Source organism: Amblyomma mixtum, chromosome 4 (assembly GCF_055824585.1).
Source record: "Amblyomma mixtum isolate Tamu chromosome 4, ASM5582458v1, whole genome shotgun sequence".
NCBI lineage: Eukaryota > Metazoa > Arthropoda > Arachnida > Ixodida > Ixodidae > Amblyomma > Amblyomma mixtum.
The window spans coordinates 150,592,404-150,614,220 of record NC_143015.1 but is presented as its reverse complement, the minus strand read 5'-3'; the positions used below and the strand labels follow the sequence as shown (position 1 = coordinate 150,614,220).

At 47.7% G+C, this 21,817-nt stretch overlaps 1 protein-coding gene and 1 long non-coding RNA gene across 2 annotated transcripts in view; one reads left to right on the top strand and one right to left on the bottom strand.

Moving 5' to 3' along the window:
* The window catches only part of LOC149348760 (uncharacterized), a 61,677-nt gene extending 41,333 nt beyond the window's left edge, over positions 1-20,344 (bottom strand). Inside the window, exon 1 of the long non-coding RNA XR_016292298.1 lies at positions 20,233-20,344. This is a non-coding gene — a long non-coding RNA (uncharacterized LOC149348760). The remainder of the gene's footprint in view (positions 1-20,232) is intronic.
* LOC149348761 (plancitoxin-1-like) lies at positions 7,044-20,000 on the top strand. Its single transcript, XM_089585895.1, has 7 exons — positions 7,044-7,150; positions 8,988-9,186; positions 12,443-12,521; positions 14,325-14,489; positions 16,959-17,156; positions 17,808-18,055; positions 19,890-20,000. The coding sequence occupies exons 1-7, from the start codon at positions 7,044-7,046 to the stop codon at positions 19,998-20,000; spliced, it is 1,107 nt and encodes a 368-aa protein (XP_089442021.1).
* Positions 20,345-21,817: the final 1,473 nt, after the last annotated feature.

Genomic DNA, 21,817 nt, shown 5'->3' with positions numbered 1-21,817 from the left:
CATAGATGAGCCAGATGCGGATCAACCTGCGGTGCCTTAGGGGTATTTTTAATGCTTTTGCTGTTCGCCTGGACGGCCTTCACCAGACGGTCTGTCCAGTCAGTGACAGTACGGGGTTCTGTCGAATCAGTTGCCAAATATGAGCGCAATTTATCCCAGTCAGTGAGAAGCTGCGAACGAGGGTTGAAAATCTTGGAATCATAAGATATAATAGTGGAGACTGGAAAGTGGTCACTTCCAAGGCTATCCTGGAGCACCGTGTGAGATTTAACGATTATGTTCGGTGTGGCCCATGTGAGATCGGGTGTGGTGTCGCGGGTGACGCTTGTGCCAATGCGAGTGGGTACGGTGCGGTTTGTGATCAGGCGAAGGTTGTAATCAGCCATTGCGGTAGAAATCAGGTTACCTTTGGGGGTATCCGAGTTGTATCCCCAGTGCGTGTGACGTGCATTAAAATCACCCACCACAAGAAGGTTTGAGGAACGGAAGGAGCCCAGGATGCCCGGAATAACTCTGCCTTTATCTTTAGGATTGCTGTATATGTTAATAATAGTGAGGCCATATGTGTGTCCTGGTGAGCTGAGCTCTATCGCGGTATACTGAGTGCCCTTGCTGTCGGGCGTGTTTGTCGGTGTGCGGTCTAGTACCGGCATGGATGCGAGTGTCAGGATTGCCGTACGTGGTGTAAGGGCTGCTGTGTGATAACCGCGGATATGAATGCGATTTGTTTCCGTCTCTTGCAGCGCGATGACATGGGGGGGATTAGGGGAGTTTGCTATATATGCGGCTAGTTGTGCTTGTTTTCGGCGTATGCTGCGACAGTTCCATTGCCATATAATTGTTTCTGCTGGTGTGTTGGACTGGTGTCGCCGCCGACGTTTTCGCGTGTTATTGTTCTGCGCCATGTTGCTGGTCTGGATAGAGTGGATGAGGACAGACAGCGGGTTCAACTGCGCGCTGCTTGCGAGGCAATTCCTGATGCGGTACAAGTTCGAAAAGCTTGTTGATGCCGGCTTCATGTTTTTCCAAGCGTGTGTTAATCGTAGCTTTTATCCTGTCAGCCATGGACTGTATCAACTGTGCCTGGGCTAGTATGAGCTGTTGCTGCATCGCTCCGAGTTGTTCAGCAACTATAGTATTTATTATGGTAGTGATTTCTGAGCGAAATTCAGCGGAACGTATGTACTGTTTAACCGCCTCTTGAGGTGTAATAGGGGAGTCAGGGTTTCGAAAAGAGGTGGGAGTGGAGGCTGCTTGGACGGACAACTCACCGCTTTTAGCAGAGCCGGCTTCTTTCTCGGGTGTAGCGTTCCGGTGTGACTGCGTCTCCTGGGTCTCCTGGATGTGGGATGCGCAATCACTGGCTTTCGAGGTACAGGCCCGTGGCTCGGTGGCGTCTGCCTCGGTACCACTGGGCACCCGAAGGGGTTGAAGTTGTGCGAAATCGCGTTGTGAAGTTTTATATCCAGCGTTCACGGTGTCCACACTGCGCTTTTCCGTGTGGTCTTTGCTATCTTGGTTGTCCGACGGTTCTGAGGTCTCGGTCTCCATGGCCTGCTCCAAAGGTGTCTGGACAGCCCTGGTGGCCACTGGGTTTTCCTTCCTCAGTGGTGGGAGGGGTGTCCATTGTTCTGTGCTTTGGTTCCAAGCTTTCTTTGGATGGATGGCGAGTGCCTTGCTTGGACCGTTTTTCTGATTCCCATTCGTGGGAAGTGTTGTGCTGTTGCTATATCCTTGAAGTTCTCCCGGCCGGTCGGCTTGGGTTTGGTTAAATTTGGGCCGATGCTCAGTCTCGTGCTCCTGCTCAGTCTTGTTCTTGTGCGCATTCTTTTGCTTCTGCTCAGGCTTTTGGTTCTTCTGCATTTGGCTCTGTGCAGCAATGTCTTTATAATGATGACGTCGGATTACGGTTTCATCAGCTTTGCTTGTCTTTTTCCCTCTTGTGGTGTAGTTCTTCTGTCTTGCCGGGCAGCTCGTGTCAATGGTGGAGTGGTCCGATGTGTCGCAGACGATGCAGTACTTTTTGCAATCGACATGTCCTGGTGGAGGATTGCGTACTCCGCAATTGTAGCATCTTTTCTCCTGCGGAGTGGGACAAATGTCAGCACGGTGCCCTATTTTCAGGCAGCATCCGCAAACCTGCATCACTGGTCGGAATGGTTTGCATCTGTATTCGATGCCGCTGAGGTAGTCAAACCGTGGCACTGCTTTGCCTTCAAAGGTATATAGACATGCCCCCTTGGTGCCGAAAGGCCTCGCTTGAATGATGTTGATTTGTTGGGGATATGTTTCCGTGCAGTTTAGTAATTCCTCTTCTGAAGGTATCGGTAAGGCGCCGGTAATGATGCCTTTACATGAGTTATCTGGTGAGGCTGCATAAGCGCTCATTGAATAATCCTTTCCTCCTAGATTGATTGCTTGGATGTTGCATATCTGTTCAGTGAGGTCCGGATCTGGGGTGCTCAGAATAGCGATGTTTTGCTCTGGCTTGATCCTGACTCTGGCCTCGTGGGTCAATTGGCGGCTGAGCTTGAATTGCAAAGCAGCAAGAAGTGACCTACCGGAGTTGTTATGCAGCGTCACCCCTCCACGTAGACGTATTACCACCTTGTAGTCATCATGCGGCAGCCTCGGTAATTTGATGGGGCGTGCGGGTCGTGATCTTTCGGCAGGTGTGTGTGCTTCTGCCTCCGTTACAGGTTTGAATCGTTTTTTGCGTGCGTCGATCATCCTGAACCATGGCGTCGCCTTCGGGTAGGCTTCAGTCCTGTCTCGTTGCGTCCCGTGAGGTAGGCCCCCCTCCGTTGTGTTGGTGGTAGAAATTCCGGGCATGGCGTCCTGGGTATCCATGTCGGCAAGTTCGTGGACTCCCTCCGTTGCCGTGGACAGCGAGCACGACCCGCTGTGGCTGGATGGGAAGGCAGCGGCGTCGGCCATATGAAGCGTTGACGTGGAACGCCGCTCCGCCGCGCCGAGGCGGCGTTAACGTAGAACGCGCTCCGCCGTGCGCCGCCAAGAGGGGTTAGGCTTACTGCGGCGACTTCGCTTCGGAGATCTTCGTAAGGTGCTTGTGCAAAATACAGCGTACTCACGGACAAAGGAGTCCTCGTAAAGGTCCCTTGGGTGTTCACGAAAGCCTGAGGTAGGAATTTAGGGCGCTATGATGGGTAAGTGGGAAGGTGTGCGCTGCATGCGTTGGCATTGACAACGTTGTGCCAGAAACGAGACGCTGAAGCCATAGGCCGTCGGCGTTCGTTGTGTTCATTGGCGTTGGCGTTGACCGCGTTTTACACTCCGATCATTTTAAGGAAAGGAAGTGCGCACAATGGCTCCCTGGGTCAGTGGACGCCTGAATCGTGCTTATAGGCACGTGGAGTGATGAGAGAGAGAGATGTGAGCTGCAGGCATTGGCAAGGTTGTGCCAGAAACCCGGCGCTGAAGCCATAGGTCATCGACATTCATTAAGTTCATTGGCGTTGACATTACCAACGTAGGATACAACTGACAATCCGTGGAAACGATACGGGTGCTTGGAATGCATATACAATCCAGCAGATGCAACAAAGTAACGCTGGACAGGTTGATGACCTCGGCCCAGCAGACGATACGGCTCATTAAGCACGTGGCGACTCGGCGACAGGGCATGAGAGAGCGTGACACATGTCGGCTCGTTCCGGCGTTTGTCCTCAGTCGGCTCGTGAACGTTACCCCTTACCTGAATCTCAAGAGAGCAGAGAGTGAAAAGCTGAACTGCCTGATAAGGCAGGCGTACAAGGCGGCTCTCAGCCTCCCCAGAAACACGTCCACCGCGAGACTTCTGTCTCTTGGGGTCCATAACACCCTCGAAGAGCTGATTGAGGCGCAACTTACATCGCAAGAGCAGCGGCTCAGGCAGACAGATACGGGGCTTTACATTTTGAAGATTAGGCATAGAGGGTGAGGACCCTTCAGGCCAGGTAATTTTACCGACGGAGATGCGCGTACGCATTCGGGTCAAACCTATCCCCAAGAACATGCAAGCGGACCGTCACGACAACCAGAGGAGGGCCAGGGCGACGACGTTAAGCAAAAAGTATCTATGGAACGATAGTGCCATGTATATTGATGTGGCACATTATAACATTACAGGCAAAGACGCTTTCGCTGTGAGCGCAGTGAGCATCTCCCGCAGGGTAGCGGCTACGGTGGTCACGGACCGAGTGGAAGACGCCGAAGAGGCTGCAATAGCACTAGGGATCGTTCAAGAAGGCACCAGCACCATTCTCAGTGATTCCAAAATGGCCCTTCGCAACTTCGCGAGGGGACGTATCTCCGCCACTGCATACAAAATTCTTCGTACGATGCCAAACAACAGGAAGGAAGTGGATCTGGTGTGGGTCCCAGCCCACGCGGGTGTTCCAGGGAACGAGGCCGCTCACCAGTATGCTCGAGGTTTTGTCAGCCGAGCCGGTGACGGGGTCTCGGACCCTGATGCCCCAAGGGGTGAGACGCTAATTACATATCAGGCCATAACAAATTATTACAGGGAGCTTAAAGCGAGCCTGCCTCCTCCGCACGTTTCGCTCAGCCGCGAACAGGCTACCACGTGGAGGCGGCTGCAAACGCGGCCGCAGCCAAACCTGTGGACATATTCCAATATCTTTCCAGATTTGGTAAATCCCTACTGTCAGCTGTGCGGCGAGCCTGCTACCTTAGACCACATAATCTGGGACTGCACGAAGGATCCGTCTCCGGCAGATCTAGTCACATCTCCCACGCTTGAAAAATGGGACGCTGTTCTCCTTAGCCCGGACCCGGACGTTCAGTCCAGGGCCACGGCAAGAGCGCAGGAGGTCGCCGACAGACTCAAACTGCCGGCCACCTGGAGCGGCTGAAGTACCCAAGAACATCACCAACGTATTGCTGACAATAAAGTTTTCTCACTCTTTCTCTCTCTCTCTCTCTCTCTCTCTCACTGCGATCATGGAAGGAAGGCGAACGCGCGCGGCGAGGCACGCCAGCTGTGCGTAGTGACGTTACTTGTTCCTGGCGCATGTGCAGTATGGTCGTGCAAGAGCACGTGAAACGCCGAGGCTATGGGCAGTGTGGCTCACGCAACAATATATCGCTCTCCCGCAATCCTCCAGGTTTAGCCAGAGCTAAACCATGGCCAATTTTTGTTCATGTGTTTATATTTACTAGCAGGCGTGACTTCAGCTGTTGCATCGGCGCATTTTTACCCGCGTAAAACTCCGCGCAGTGGTTCCGGCGCACATTCAGAGTGTGTATGCATATTTACGCGGGTAAAAATGCGTCGATGCAACAACTCATGTCTGGTACTAAATACAAAAACATTACCAAAAATCAGCTCGCTCATACCTTCCCAGAAATATTCATTACAAATGTCTTTCAAACGCGCTCCCCGCCCTCAGTTTAGCTACCGATGTAACCGACATGGATAACAACGCAGGGGGCGTATAGAAGGTGGCGCAACATTTGTGAACCGTAATTTGTGGATCACGTGTGAGGAAGTTGAGGTTACGAAACTTTATCAGCTCGCATCCTGTCAGCTACTGCGTAATTTCCTTTCCTCAAGTACAATTTTCATTTTCTTCATAATGGCCCCTCTTTCTTCTTTCACTCCAACTTCGTCCCTTCCTGTACGGTGCGGTTCAGGTGTCCACCGAGATGACAGAGAATTACTGCTCCATTTCCTGTCCTCAAAAAGCGTTGCGTTCAAAGGGCAAGACATCGCGCCGAACGGGTGGTGGCGTTCCGTGGACTCCCTGGCAGCGCTACAACACGCTGTCGCGTTCCATTCCTAAAGGCGAAGTATAAGCGTTATTAATTAGCAGTTAATTAGTATTTAGTCAATAATCAGTAATTCTCAATTAATTAGTAATTTGTTATATTTAGTTATTATTCATTATTATGTGTGACGTCATTCAGCGGTGACGTCACCAGTGCCACAGAGGCAGTCAAAGTGGTGCGGAAAACGCTTTCGCCTCTACGCACCTTAGACAGTCAAAGTGCCCCCTGCATTTTTTATAGTTTTATGGTGTGCGGCTAAAAATCGGTAAGCGTCAAAACATTGTGACAGAAAATCGATATGAGAGAACCTAAAAGTTGATTCTGCAAATATCGAGGACCCTAAAACGATATTTGCTATGGCAAGAAAGATGTCACCAGAATAGTATAAAAGTGGCATGTCGAATGATCAAAGTGGGCAACAGTTACAATTACGGTTCGTGGTTCAGAAAAGCTAAAGGTTACGGGAGCGCGTTGTAAAAGAGATATCAAAACGGGTCAAGGTTGGCGCTTGGAACAAAGAGTAACGCGATGTCCTCCTTTAGGTAACTACACAGAGTTATGCGATAAAAATATTAGTCCAAGTCAGGTAGAGCATTACCTTTGGCAGTTCCAAAAAGAAAGCAAACAGCGGCATTGCTGCAGTCAAAAGGAGATATCAACGAAGTTCTAGTCTGTTTTCTAGACCTCAGCTCACCCTAACGAAAAATCAAGTTAATCGAACAAAGCAGGCGCTCACGTTGCAATAAGTAACAACTTTGGTATCTCAAAAAGATTATGGCAAGCTATATACATGGTTACCACTCGCTGTTCCAGGAGAGTGCAAAGCTGCATAACTGCGATAAGAAGGAGTTATCTGAAGAGTTGCAGGGCTGGCCCTTAGAACAAAGCCCACCCTGAAAAATAACACTATCGGTCTAACAAAGCAGAAGAGCGCGCCAACTTCCAAAAGATACTGACCGGCGTGAAGATATGAGATAAGGATGTCCAAAAGGTCATGGAGGTGAAACGCGCCTCCGCTTTCGGCGGGTGTAGTAGGCATGTGCTGGGGGTGTGTCGCGACTGATAAGTCGTGCGAAGATATCTGCACCGAATATTCCGCGCGACCACGCTATTGTTTCCCGCCAACTGGTTGCACGTATATATGGAGGTGTGGTGATGCCCGCTTTGCTGCTGCAGCCGGGACTCGATAGTGGTCGCCTGAGAACACGATACGAGTTTTCATTCTGTAACAGCCCGTTGCAGCAAGAGTAGATATGGCGACTTTTAGTCTGTCATGTACGTTGTTTGTGTTGGCATCTCTTACAGCTCTGTCCGATGCAGCCATATCATGCAAGAACGAGAAAAATGTCGACGTCGACTGGTATGTGCCGTTTATTTCATATTTCAAATCCGACCTGCTTCATTATTCCTGCATGCATATAGGATAGGATAACTTTATTCGGCTCTAGCACAAGGTCTTTTTATGTGGTCAGATGAGTCCATCCGCAACGGTCGGTTGCCCCTATTCCAGGGCTCCGCTGGATGCTGCCGTCAGCTGAGCTCGCCGTATCAAACCGATCTGGTCATCGCGGCAGTCGCTGGAGAGCAGACCCTCCCATTGCTCCACACTTGGGTTTTGTATAACTGGCACGATGTCGACTTTTTGACATGCCCATGTGATGTGATACAGTGTAGGTTTTTCATGGCACCACGGACAGTTGTGTGCGTAAAGTGTGGGGTGAATTTTACTTAGGGTGTTTAGATTTGGATATGACCCCGTTTGAAGTTGTCTCCATGTGACAGCCTCTTCTTTGTTTAAAGATTTGTGCGGTGGTGGGTACCGCATCCTGCTGCCTTTGTAGTTGTTGAGTATGGCCGAGTATTCCTGAGGTACTGGCAGGGATTCCTCAAGGGATTCCTGCATATAAAACTTTTGATCCGGCATACGGAACTTTTTCTGGACCGAAGGGCGAACAGACTGAACCCCATTCTTGATAATCTTACTCATTTACAATACAGATAAATGGTGCTCGAGATCACGGTCATGAACTTGCATGGTCCTTGTAATCACCTTTAAAACGATAAAGACCACAAGTAAATAGAAAGACGTGGTGTAGCGATTTGCGAGTCTTTGTGATTAACTTTGTATACTATCTCCTGCGCAAATTATAGGGCCTTGGCACTACCTCCTTAGACTACCTCCCCGCCGCGGTGGCTCAGTGGTTACGGCGCTCGGCTGCTGACCCGAAAGACGCGGGTTCTATCCCGGCCGTGGCGGCTGAATTTCGATGGAGGCGAAATTCTAGAGGCCCGTGTACTATGCGATGTCAGTGCACGTAAAAGAAATCTAGGTGGCCGAAATTTCCGGAGCCCTTCACTACGGCGTCCCTCATAGCCTGAGTTGCTTCGGGACGTTAAACCCCAATAACCAACCAGCCCATACAGGCGTAGTGCTCAAGATCGCATACATGAACTTCCATGGTCCTTGTAATCTCCTTTAAAACGATAAAGGCCAAAAGTAAATAGACAGACGTGGTGTAGCAATTTGCGAGTCTTTGTGATTAACTTTGTGTATTATCTCCTGCGCAAATTATAGGGCCTTGGCATTGCCTCCTTAGGTGCTCAAACGACGTTAGTGTCCGTAGACATCGTGCGATAAATTCAAAATCCTGAAAAACTTCTGCATTTTGTACCCTGCGGCTTCCGTAATATGTGTTGCAGGTTTTAACGCATAAGCAACCTGTTTTTAAGAGACGAGGCTGATATCATCAAAGCTAAAACTACATTAATATGATGGCTGAGAACCTGAGCGAATGCATTCAAGACTAACAAGCCTCCAACACACACCTAGTAAGTCCTCCGCGTCAAACATAAATCAATGCGACTTTCTTGAAACACGTTAACTTAATATTTCAAAAATAACAGTATGTTGCTTCAAGCATCTTCAAGACTCTCTTCAAGCATCTATCGACATGCACCTTCCAAATTATTCAAGCATCACACAGCACCAGCAGCACAGCTAGTCAGCCCAAAATTGGAAATGACTGGTGTCACCCTGGTCAAGCAAAGCGGAAAGTTGGGCAAGTTGGATAACATCATGAACGTCACCCTGGTCCTTTGTAGGGCCGGTCTTTCCGCGTTACATTACCTGTGCTGCTTGGGAACATGGACGCGCTGACGGCTTCCTCTAAATCAAGCACAACTTTTTTTGTTCACAGGTTCTTTATGTACAAACTCCCAAAGGCCGCGAAAAGTAAGGAGAAACTGACCGTTCCGAAGGGCGAAGAATACGTCTACATCGACTCCAACACACCGACATCCACGCCTTACTGGAGCCTTTCCACGCACAACATCTTCAAGGAAGGCAACGCATTGGCCAACACCATCGTTCCCATCACAGCAAAGGAGAAGCCACAGGTGAGCATAAACGCGCGATTGCACTAAAGCCTGTTCTGTATGGCGCGAGATTGTCAGCATACACTGCTAAACCTATCAGGTCGCGGCACCCTTCATGATCTACCGGACTAGGTGGCCCACCCACATGCTCTAAGAATATTGAGCAAATAAAGATGTTTTCAATCAATCAATCAATCACTAAAGTCTTGTCGTGTATACTTGCTTCCCTACTGAAATGTTCCGTAGGAGTCGCTCGTATAGAATTATAGGAATGTAGAGTCCATATGACATCTTTACGTTTTCTGTATGAAGCCTATAAATATCACATAAAATTTTCGGTCCTTTTCCATAAAGTGTGAATGACGTCACATGGATTCCGTAAGTAACAATACGCGCTTTTCATGTAGTGCATACCGACTTCATGCAGTCCATACTGATGCCATATAAACCATATGGATATATATAGAATTATGTAACTCGTCTTTTTGGAAGCTTTCAGTAGGGTTATCTCACTCTAAGCAAAGTGGATGTAACGCCTTGTTAGGAGCACTAAACGCGAGGCACGCAGGATTCGTTCTCAACCTCTCCCACATGACTGGCCATTTTAACGCCATCGCGTTAAAGTCGCTATCGCGTTAAAATTACTTAAGCGGAAAAATCTTCGTTGGCGTGAGTGAAAAATATTCAGAGGAGCAGGCAAGGTAGGTCACGTAGGTGGCCCACTTAATGGGGTAGGTGGCAAGCGATAATGCAAGCCCTTGCCGGCAGTATCCACAGCCGTAAATCTGATGGCCACCAGAAGTGAGCACAACAACGACCGTTATTTTCCTGAATAAATGACAAAAGCAACGCGTGCCCGGTAATTATTCATTCATTCATTCATTTATTGATACTGTCAGCCTTTCTCGGGCTATTACAGGAGTGGAAAACCTAATAAATTCACATTCAAAACAAGGTACATTTCACAACTGCGATATCGACACAAAAAACAAAGGAAAAATCAAACAGTAGATAAGAATAACGCATGCAAGTGATGAGGCAAAACTATTACATTGGTGTACTACGGTAGGTAAGATTTTAGACATTCTAGAAAGGCGTCGAGGGAGTTAATATTTACAATGGACTCTGGCAGCATGTTCCATTCTTTAATAACACGAGGAAAAAAACTGTACTTAAAACAATCGTTATAAGAACGCGGCACAGGAATATACATGGAATGGCGATGTCTTGATGTTTCATTAGGGTGTATTTTGAGAAAATAAAAAAAAGGATCTCATTCCGTATATATAGGGTGTTCCAACTTATCTGTCCGGGTTTTAAAATTTCGCCGGCGCAAACCACTGGCTTATTTGGTCTCGAGCACAGACCACAGGACAGCTTAAGATAGTCTGTGTTTTTCGATGAATAATTTAACATCGGAACTTACCTCGATCGAATGGAGTCCGATGTAGGGTGCCTCGATGCGCGCCCCGAGGCACCCCAAGCTGATGTGATAGGCTGCGCCATCTGGCGAACTGCGAGGCAACCATTGTGCCTGCTTGGAGCTGGGGCAGGTCTCGCAGTACCCCAGATGGCGCAGCCTCTCACATCGGCTATTCCACTCGCCTCGACGAAAATTCTCTGCGCAGGCGACTGCATTTATTCGCCAATTCCAATTAATCTAGGTAAGTTTCGATGTTAAACTACTTATCTCAAAACCCAGACTATCATAAGGTGCCCTGTGATCTTTGATTAAGCCCAAGTAGTCCAACAGTTTCTAGCCGGAGAATTTTTTACAACCGTGACAGATAAATGCAACACACCCTATACAAGCCCTACGTATTTCGTTATTGCTATATTGAAAACACTTAGTGGTAGAAATTCTTAAAAAAAATACAATGTGTGCTCAAAAGAAAACTCCCAAACGTAAGTAACACCTTTCATGAGTTCCATATGGGCCTCATGTCAAGGGTAAGTGTCGAAAATAAGAGATCATTGAGGTTTAGGGGAAGAACCATTTGAATCCATACTACAAATCAATTTACATAAGTAAAATTCAGGGAGCACTTTGTCTAAAGTGGGTAGAGGCGGAAGCGTTTTCCGCACCACCTTCGCTGTTTCTGTGGCACCGGTGGCGACTAAGTGATGACAATTCACTAATTAATGGTTTATTACTGATTAATGCCTGAATACTAATTAACTGCTAGTTAATGACGCTTAAGCTTCGCCTTTAGGAGTGGAAGGCGACAGCGCGTTGTAGCGCTGCCAGGGAGTCCACGGAACACCACCCGTTCAGCGCGATGCCTTGCCCTTTGAACGCAACGCTTTTTGAGGAAAGGAAATGGCGCAGTAATTCTCTGTCATCTCGGTGGACACCTGAACCGCAGCCTATAGGAAAGGAGGCAGTGGGAGTGAAAGAAGATAGATAAAGAGGAGCCGTAATGAAGAAAATGAAAATTGTATTTGAGGAAAGGAAATTACGCAGTAACTGTCTCACAAAACTCAGGGGGGGCACTTTTTTGACCTAAAGTGTGGTCACTGATGCCCCTAAGAGTGGAACGCGACAGCGTCTTGCAACGCTGCCAAGGAGTCCATAGAACACCATCGCCCATTCGGTTCTACGCCTCGCTCGTCAGTAAATTGGTTTTTGAGGAAGGGAAATGTATCTGTCTCTCATTTGTCGGTGGACACCTAAACCTCGCGGGAAGGGAATGGAGGAGGATGAGAGTGAGTGAAGACACCGTATTCACTAGACGCGCCTTTGTTCATTCCAAGCCATCGAGCTGGCATGGCGGAGTGGATAGCATGCTCGTCTCTCACGCCGAAGACCGGGGTTCGATTCCTGAGCTCGACCAATTTCTTAATCGGTTTTATTTATTTATATGGCCTGGCTAGTAAATCTAATTAGGCTAATTGGGTAATTAAGCAATTAACTAAGCTCAGTCCCACTTAATTGGAGCATCACTATAGGATCCCTTCAATTGGTTGCATGGTTACTAGCCAAAGTACAATTGGCCCGTTTGAAATTCGCGCACTGTAACGTCACGACCGTTTCCACCAACTGAAAAGCGTGACATTTTCTGTCGACAACTGCTGCTTACAACGATGAGACATTAAAGGCTTCCGCCTTAATAAATCCATACTACTCACAGAAGAAGTTCGAAAAGTGTGAGATCACAACCGTCCAGTTTATTTTGTCTCAAGCTGTCACACTTTTTTTTTTCAAGCGATGTAAAACACACTCCACAATGGGAAACTACGTTGAATGTTATCTGATTTTAATATTATTTTCTTACAGAACGTCACTTACGCCGTTTACAACGATCAGCCTCCCTACCATCTGGAAAACAAGAGGACAAGCAATGGACACACCAAAGGTATGACTATGTAAATGCTCACATAAAGCGGTACTTTTCTCTGCATTATGCGAGATAAGGACAAAATGTCATAATATAATATATAGCTTTAAACAGCGCTATACACTCCATTTGGCTTATTTCTGACGAGTTGGGGGTACTATTGTGTAACGTATCAGATTTCCCACTTGATCTCGATTGAAATATTGCACACAATTCCATTACTGACTCTCCTCATAATTAATTTTCGAAAACCGTGAAAATCCAAGCAGCGCGGGTAATGGGTCCAATATTGGAAATGGATTGTTTCACTCTGGACATTTGTAGAACCAGCCTTCGTCAATGCATTTCCTATATTGGGCCCATTACCTGCGCCGCAGGGGATGCGCCGTTGCCAGGACAGTTCATAATACTGAAAACACGCCACGTATTTTGTGTCTTTGCAGTAGTTGAATTAAGACACTTTTATTTGTCATATTTTTCCGCACTACGAAACATTTGGCTGTAACCAGATTGTGAGCAGTAAATCGGGATAACATTACAGTCAACCCAACCGCTAATATAGAGGGAGAAGCACTTCACATAAGAAAAATTCAGGGGGCACTTTAACTGTCTAAAGTGCGTAGAGGCGAATGTGTTTTCCGCACCACTTTGATTGCCTCCGTGGCACTGGTGACGTCACCGCTAGGTGACGCCACACATATTTAATGACTAATTATGACTTAAAAACAATTACTACTTAACGCCCAAACAGTTATTAATGACTAAATACTAATTAACTGCTAGTTATTGACGCTTAAGCTTCACCTTCGGGAAGGAAGGAAGGAAGGAAGGAAGGAAGGAAGGAAGGAAGGAAGGAAGGAAGGAAGGAAGGAAGGAAGGAAGGAAGGAAGGAAGGAAGGAAGGAAGGAAGGAAGGAAGGAAGGAAGGAAGGAAGGAAGGAAGGAAGGAAGGGAAAACTTTATTTTAACTAATGGTTTTTCCTGCGGTTTGGGGGCATCTTCAGAGACGTCTTGGTTCTACCCCCAGGAGCCTTCTCTGTCGAAGTCGTCCGCCTCTAATCAGCGGTCAGTTGCCCTTAGTCCAGGGCTCCGCTGGCCACTGCCGCCCGTTGAGCTCGCTGCACCAGACCTTGTTGGTCTTCACAGCGGTCGCTGGACAGGACAGCAGAGTCTACCACTGCTCCGCACTCGGGTTTTGTATTTTGGGGACCACGTCTATGTTTTGGCAGGCCCATGTGATGTGATATAGAGCAGGTTTTTCGTCGCACCAGGGAGATCTGTCTTCGGGAGTGGAATGCGACAGTGTGTTGTAGCGCTGCCAGGGAGTCCACGGAACGCCACCACCCGTTCGGCGCGATGCCTTGCCCTCTGAACGCAGCGCTTTTTGAGTAAAGGAAATGGCGCAGTAATTCTATGTCATCTCGGTGGACACCTGAACCGCACCGTACAGGAAGGGAGGAAGTGGGAGTGAAAGAAGAAAGAGAAAGAGGGGCTGTAATGAAGAAAATGAAAATTGTATTTGAGGGAAGGAAATTACGCAGTAACTGATAGCCTTCTGTCGACAACGATGAGACATTACAAGCTTTCGCCTTAATAGGTGTCTATCAGGCTGTTTGCAGAAAACCTAGAAGGTGTATCTGGTGCTTCGGCTTTGGCGCAAAATTTTGCCACCGTTTATTAAAATAAGTGCATAAGGACAAAGCAACATGCCGATTTTCTGAACACAAATTCTGATCTGTCCTGATCTCATCAATCAGACCCCGTTCCCTTGCAAAGAAAGCCATTAAGCTTTACGGATTTGCACCTCTTTCTTACATTCTAGGTTTATTTATATTCGACGAAGAGTCTGGCGTGTGGATAATCCATAGCGTGCCCAAGTTTCCCGAGATGCTGCACAAGGGAGTGTACGTCTTCCCCCCGAACGGACGGGAAAACGGACAGAACATCCTTTGCGTCACATTCCCGACGAGTCAGCTGGAAACCATCGGTGAGATTTTCCATCCGCACGTACTCTGTCGGGGCGAAACTTCTCGTACATTGTCTTGGCGTGCCTGTAGCGACTCTCTGAGCATTCATTTCCGCGTTCTAGGGCTATTGTAGCTGTTGTAAAGCCTGGTTTCCCTAAATAAGGTCTGTTTCATACACAGCACCCCAACGACCCCACGAGGTGTCCTTTAGTGCTGATACGTACCCCCTTTACCAAAAGTAAGCGAGCAAAAAGTTTTTGCTTCTTAACCGTATAGCGAAGCCTTTACGGTACCGCAAGAGCCCGAAATGTGTCAAAACGTAAGAAGAAGGGTTCATCTTACTTTACACAGATTCAGAGGTTAAGAGCTGCCGTAAGTGCTTCTCTACGCATATAACAAACAAACCACCATTGCCCGGTTACTTTTGGCAAAGACTGTACGTCTCATAAGTCATGACTAGTGCCTGGATAGTAGGCCTGTTATCAAAGAGCACAGGGTGTATCCTAATGAAGAGCACAGGGCGTATCCTGATAGCATATACTCAAGCACGCATATCTCTTTTTATCAGCGAGGAGTGCGTCATTAAACTTAGATAAGATGACAAATGCTCTCTATCAAAACATCCGTTGGATGCAGGAGAAAGTGAGCTTACAATTACGAACTGAGTGGAAGTGCCAGCCGCCGGCGAAAGCGAAAGGGGCTCAGAGGGAATCTGGGGAAAGGAAAATGGCAGTAGGATTCAGTGCATGTGCAGGGTCTGCCGAACCCTAGCGGCAGTTCACGATAGAGACAGTTTCACTCCTGCATCGCAATAATGTAGGTTTCATCGAATGTAAACATGGAAGTCGCGGCAATCACATCATCATCATCAGCCGGTCTACACACACTGCATGGCGAAGGCCTTTCCCATGTATTTCAAATTAACCCTGTTCTTCGCCAGTTGCGGCCACTGTATCCCCGCAAACTTCCTGATCTCAACCACCCCCTTGCTACGACACATATTCGCTGTTTAATGCTGACAACTGGCATATCTTGCGCCTGGTAGCATAGTATTTGAAACTTGTGTTACGGGCATAGAGGACAATGGACATTGGGGGTTCCCTTCCAGCTCGTTCGAGCTCTGAACAGATAACATAGAAACGAATTGTCATAGTTAATGTATAGCAGCATAAAGACGCTTGCTTCACCCTTCCAGAGGTAAAATTTACGGACTGCAGGCTTAAAAAGAATTAATTCAGATCACTCCCAAACAGGTCTCCTAAAGTTCCTGCAAATACGAGGGGACACACATGTTCCACCCGCTTGTATAAAAGCAAGGCAACTGGCGAAGCAGCGTCATAGTAAATTTACTCGCGATCGAGAGTCTCTCGTAAGGTTTTGATGGTGACTGCATGTATATGTGGTCTTTTTTTTCCCTCATTTCGAACCACTGTTCACTTAACTGCATTACATACTGATGAGCAAAGGATAGGAATTGTGTGCTTAGTGATAATAAGTTGTAAACTGGAAAATTTTGAAGCTCGATTTTAGCAGGATATATAGATACAGAGAGGGGGAAAGGAAGGGATGTTAACCAGAAAGGTTTCCGGTTGGCTACCGTGCACTGGGGAAGAGAATTAGGGGATTCAATAGGGAACAAAGAAGGAACGGGAAACACAGTCACAATCTGTCCATGTATGACAACAAAACATCTATGAAAACAAAACAGCGCCTTGTAAGTTTTGAAGGAAGTCTACTTGGGGCCACGGACTTTAGCAGGAGTGAAGAAAAAACTATGTGAGATGGCAATTTGATTTTAATGATGTCAAATGGCAATTTGATTCTAATGAAACGCTCCGTTTTACTACGCGTGTATTTTTGTCCAGATTTCCTGTCGCATTCTTTTCTATTTTATTACATATATAAGCCACATTGAGTTAAGCTGAGATTTGAGCAAGTTGGTAAGCATTCATGCCAGGTGAACAGCACAACAAATGCGGGACAGCACTTGTCCTGCCTTTTTCGCGGTTTTGTTGCGCTGTTCACCCGCCGTGAATACATATATGAGGCCTTGCACACCTACACTGGTGTCACTGAAGCCCAGAGCTGACATTAGGTTAGGTTGAGGACAACGTAACCTCATTAAAGCAAGCCAGCTCTAATTGGTTGCTGTTTTTAAGAAGGTTCCTTGCCTCGAGCCGGCATGCATAGATGGATTAGCTAAGCAGAAGAAAGTTAAGAAAAACCAAACCACCGCGTCTTTTCAAGTCAGGGGTTAATCCGAAGGCTCACAGTCATTACGGACAGCCCTCTGTGCTGAGCTGGAGTGGTATGAGGACTCCCAGGGGTCTATGAAAGTGGAGAATGGCCAATTCCTCATACATGGACATCAATTAACCCATAAACGCTAACGCAATCTCTCGAGCACTCAAAAAAGGAGCGTTGAACCCGAAAGCCGTAGATTTTCTTAGTTGCGATCCCTACTTATTACCTTCGTGCCGCATTTGCAGCCACCCACCTGAGGCTTCAGTATCCCAACATCTACGACAGTTACGCATCTGCGTCTCTTCGCAAAACCCACCCGGCCCTGAATCTTTTGCTGGCCCGAAAGTTCATCAAGAGCGCCCCCTGGGTACTGACGGCTTCTCTCAAGGACATCTCGAACAACGCCTACGTCAGTTTCGCCAAGCACGGCCGCTACAACAGAGGTGGGTCGAAAACTCCGAGTACACCAAACTTTCCTTCCATAGGTTCCCAAGCAGCACATGAAATCGGCCCAATATCGGAATTGTATTGGCAAAGGCCGCTACTACATAGGACCAGAGTGAAACCATTCATTTGCAATATTGGGCCGATCTCCTGTGCGGCTTTGGTTCGCTCTGTGTCTGACTGGAATAGCATGCAAGAACTATCATGAACTATCATCAGCCGGACTACGTCCACTGCAGGAAAAAGGCCTCTCCCATATCTCTCCAATTAACCCTGTCCTTCACCAGTTGCGGCCACCGTATCCCCGCAAACTTCTTAACCTCATCCGCCCACCTAACTTTCTGCCGCCCCCTGCTACGCTTGCCTTCTCTTGGAATCCACTCCGTTACCCTTGAGGACCAGCGGTTATCTTTCCTTCGCATTACATGCCCTGCCCAAGCCCACTTCTTCCTCTTGATAGTGGCTAGGATGTCATTAGCCCACGTTTCTTTCCTCACTCGTTCTGCCCGCTTCCGGTCTCTTAGTCAATAGATTACCCTACCGGTGAAGATGACTTAACATAAAGTACTAGACCTATTGATCGAACACTGTGGTGTAAGTGCGTGGAGTCTGCAAGCACAAAACTTATGGCGTACGCTCTGGTCATGCAGACGTCTACTCGAGCCTTGTGGCCAGTAACCTGGAGTCCAACCTGTTCGCATCTACGTGGCGCAACGGTGCCGGCGGGAAGGCACCGCCGGCCTGCAACAACACCTACACCGTCACCAACGTGGAGGCGGTGCGCTTCAGGATGAGTCAGCACCAGCTGGACATCAAGAACGGCGAGGACCACAGCAAGTGGGCCGTTTCGGAGGAGACCGCCAACCGCTACGTATGCGTCGGCACCTTGAATCGCATGGTACGGCAACGAGCAGAGACAAATTGGGGAGATGAGTAACACGTGAGGCTGCACACGACTCATACCAACTCATATACGACTCATACCAACACAGTTCCCACTTCGAGTTATTGATCAATTCGCTCCCGCCCTACCACAAGCGTGCTTTCCCGATTAGCTCAATTGGCAGAGCGACTGCTCCGGTGAAGCGGAGGTCCCGGCTTCGAACCCCGGACCCCGGCTGTATAGCTTTCTTTTGTAGTTAAAGAATGCAGCGCGAGAAGACAAGGAAAAACGAAGAAGCGGACAGGAATGTCCACTTCGTTTGTCCTTTTCTTTTCGCGCTGCATTCATTAACCATGATCACTGAATAACGAGCCCAAACAGCCACTTTAGTTTCCTTTGTAGCCGTATGGCTTTCCTTGGGTGAATGAAATTAAGTAATTCCTTCCTTATTACTTACCCAGCAATTCTGTACAAAAGCATTCTGGAACCTAAAAAAGTTCGTGAACGCAATTTTTTCATATCTTGTAAGATTTCACTATGACAATCAATATATCCGCAACCTCTCGTCGGCAGCCTTGTATTTTGTTTTCGATTAGAGATTTTGCTATCGCCAAAAGCGTTCCCCAGTGGTTTTCTATGGAAGTCTTGACTGCTCGATGCGAGCGATGGAAGCATTATAAAAGAAAACATTTTGCTGCATATCGGAAGAATGGACAATTACATTCAATATTTATATATCAGAATCAGCCTTCCAATACCCAATTTTTTTCTCCAATAATGTTGGACATGGAGAAGCCAGCAGTATGTGAAAAGTAAAGCGGAGAGAAATTTCCTCTGATTATTTTATTTAGTCGGACAGGGAATGCATATGAACTGCCGCTTAAGAAAAGTGATAAAGTAGGAACAAAATATTCATATGATGCCAGCGGGAGCCGAACCCACGACCTCCGCAAGCCGTGTACGATGTTCTACCAATTGAGAGACAGTAGAGGCTGGCCCCATCTATTTTCGCAGGTGTTTATGACAGCTACTCTCACTGGAGGCATTTTGTCTTTCCTTCTACCTTGTTTGATCTCCTAGGTCATATGGTTATTCAATTACCCCTCCCTGCCAAAAGAAACGCTGCCTTATGTTTTTTTTTTTTTTTGTATAAATAACTCCGCACTTCTTAGCACGTGGAACGACAAAGGAGCTTTGCGAATACCTTCGCCAAGGCGATGCACAGCGATTGAGTGCAGTGTTGAGTTACCAAAGTACACGGGGTATTTCGGTCGATTTACTGCTAAAGCAGCTGTAACGTGGAAGTAAGTAGGTCGTACAAATGGAGAGGAAAATAAGGATATCTCGCAACACGAATTTAAAGTTGGATTATTGGTTTATCGGGGTTTAACGTCCCATAGGAACTCAGGCTATGAGGACGCCGTAGTGAAGGGGTCCGGAAATTTCGACCCTGGGGTTCTCCTGCTTGGGCCAACGCTGGCCTGCAGTATTTTGAAATAAATAAAAATGAGGAAGGCCGTAGTGAAGGGCTCCGGAAATTTCGACCGCCTGGGGTTCCTTGACCCCAGGCGGGGTTCTTTAACCCGAGGCGGGGTTCTTTAACCCCAGGCAGTCGAAAATTCCAGGGCCGTTCACTACGCTGTCCCTCATAGCCTCAGTTGCTTTGGGACGTTAAACCCTAATAAACCAATATAACAACTTTTCTCCGGCGGCAGTAATTTTCTCCCGACACTTTCCCATTACAGCAGCAACATTCTTTCCCCCGCACCATTTACTCTTCTGATATGTGTTCACATACCTCTCGCATGCCAATTTACTTTCTTGTGTTCTTATGTATATTTTTTTCCAGCGCTCGCAGTACAGGAGAGGAGGGCAGACGCTGTGCTTCAAGAACGCCCTGCTCCATAAGCTGCTCCTGACGAGCGTCACAGATTTCGACAACTGCGTCATCTCGCGATGATCATCAATATTTATTAATTCACCTACTGTACATTAGTCATCTCACCAATATTGCCCATCGTCACTTCATGACTCATGACTGTTGCCCAAAGAAAAAGTTGGACCTCATTAAAATCGTTTGTATGACACTTGTGCAATGCTTGCTGTAATTTTTTATGCCTCATTCAGCTGGTGAATTTGCAAAGCTGAAACCAGAGGGGACGAAAAAACCCTTAGTAATGTTGTATACTTACAGCTACAACTCTCGTTGCCGTTCTCCTCAACGGGGGTAACGTTCAGGCAAAGGGTTGGTGCCTACCATGGAAAGATTTTTAACGCGGTAACGTTCGTACCCCCATGTCAGAAAAAAAATTGCGAGGACACTTTGACAACTAAATTGTTCAGATGCGAAAGCCGAGGACACTATGCCGTGACGAATTACGGTGGATGTGACGTCAAACCGTTCCCGTGGCTATATCGATACCAAAGTTATACGTCTTTCGGGGATCGTAAGTGTTAATTACTCTTAATTACACATTTCTTCATCGAATTTGACACGAACCCTGCGTTTTTTCGACCATTCTGTGACAATTTTTACTAGGTCGTGATGACTTCCGGTGGATGTGACGTCACATCGTTCCCGTGGCTATATCGACGTCTACGTTATTTCGACGCAATTTTGACATTTTTATTACAATTAATTAATTAATTACTCTACAGTCATCAAACGCGGCTTCTAGGTTCATTTCTCCTTCCTCTATCTGAAGCAACCATTCGTATCCTCCTACCTTTTTTAGTTCCCGAGTCAACATGGTGCCAAAGGTGTGACACCCTCTACTAACGGGCGACAGCATGAACCATTAAAGGCTTTCGCCTTAAATTGACTGGCGTCGGCGTTGGCGACCGTTTGAAGTCTCGCAGCTGGAACAACCGCTCGCGTCGGCAACCTATGGCGCTCACCTAAGTCACGTGACCTTGAGGCGTCATCGCAACCTGGCCATCAGATTGTGAGAAAACTGTCCACCGTTGCAGGTGGAAGCTAACTTAATTACCGGTCGCGAGTGGTTGCTCGGGAAGAGCAACCCGGGTCGCACAAGACCCCCCGCTGGGAGCACCTGCCATCGCAGGGCAGTGGCGCATCGCTTATTAACCGCTGCACCACTGCGCCAGGAGGGGTACGAGGACTCCCTTTGGTCATGAGAGTCGAGAATGACCAATTCCACACACATGGACATTAATTCACCCATAACGGTATCGTGTCCTGCCCTTAAGATGGAGCTTAAGTGTCCCCACCCGCTTTTTTTCCACCGCAGGCTTGTCAATGAGCGGAAGAAGTTTCTTTGCCAAGATTATTCACACATTCGCTCTGTACTACTACCTCCGTTATCAACCATTCACCGTTTTTATGCGAAGCATACTACTTTAGCTACCACTTCAGCCCTTCACCGTGATTATGCGCCGCCAAATCACGTGATACATGACGTCACACCACGTGACACGATTACGTCACGACAGTAGAGAAACGGGGGCCCACCTCGCGCCGTCGCTGTGGTTGTGCGCCTCCAAATCACGTGATACATGACGTCACACCACGTGACACGATGACGTCACGACAGTGGAGAAACGGGGGCCCACATCGCGCCGTCGCTGTGGTTGTGCGCCTCCAAATCACGTGATAGATGACGTCACACCACGTGACACGATGACGTCACGACAGTGGAGAAACGGGTGCCCACCTCGCGCCGTCGCTCTGGTTGTGCGCCTCCAAATTACGCGACACGATGATGCTTCGCATTCTCCAGGCTTAACCAAGTTCAGCCTCAGCCATTTTTTTTTTTC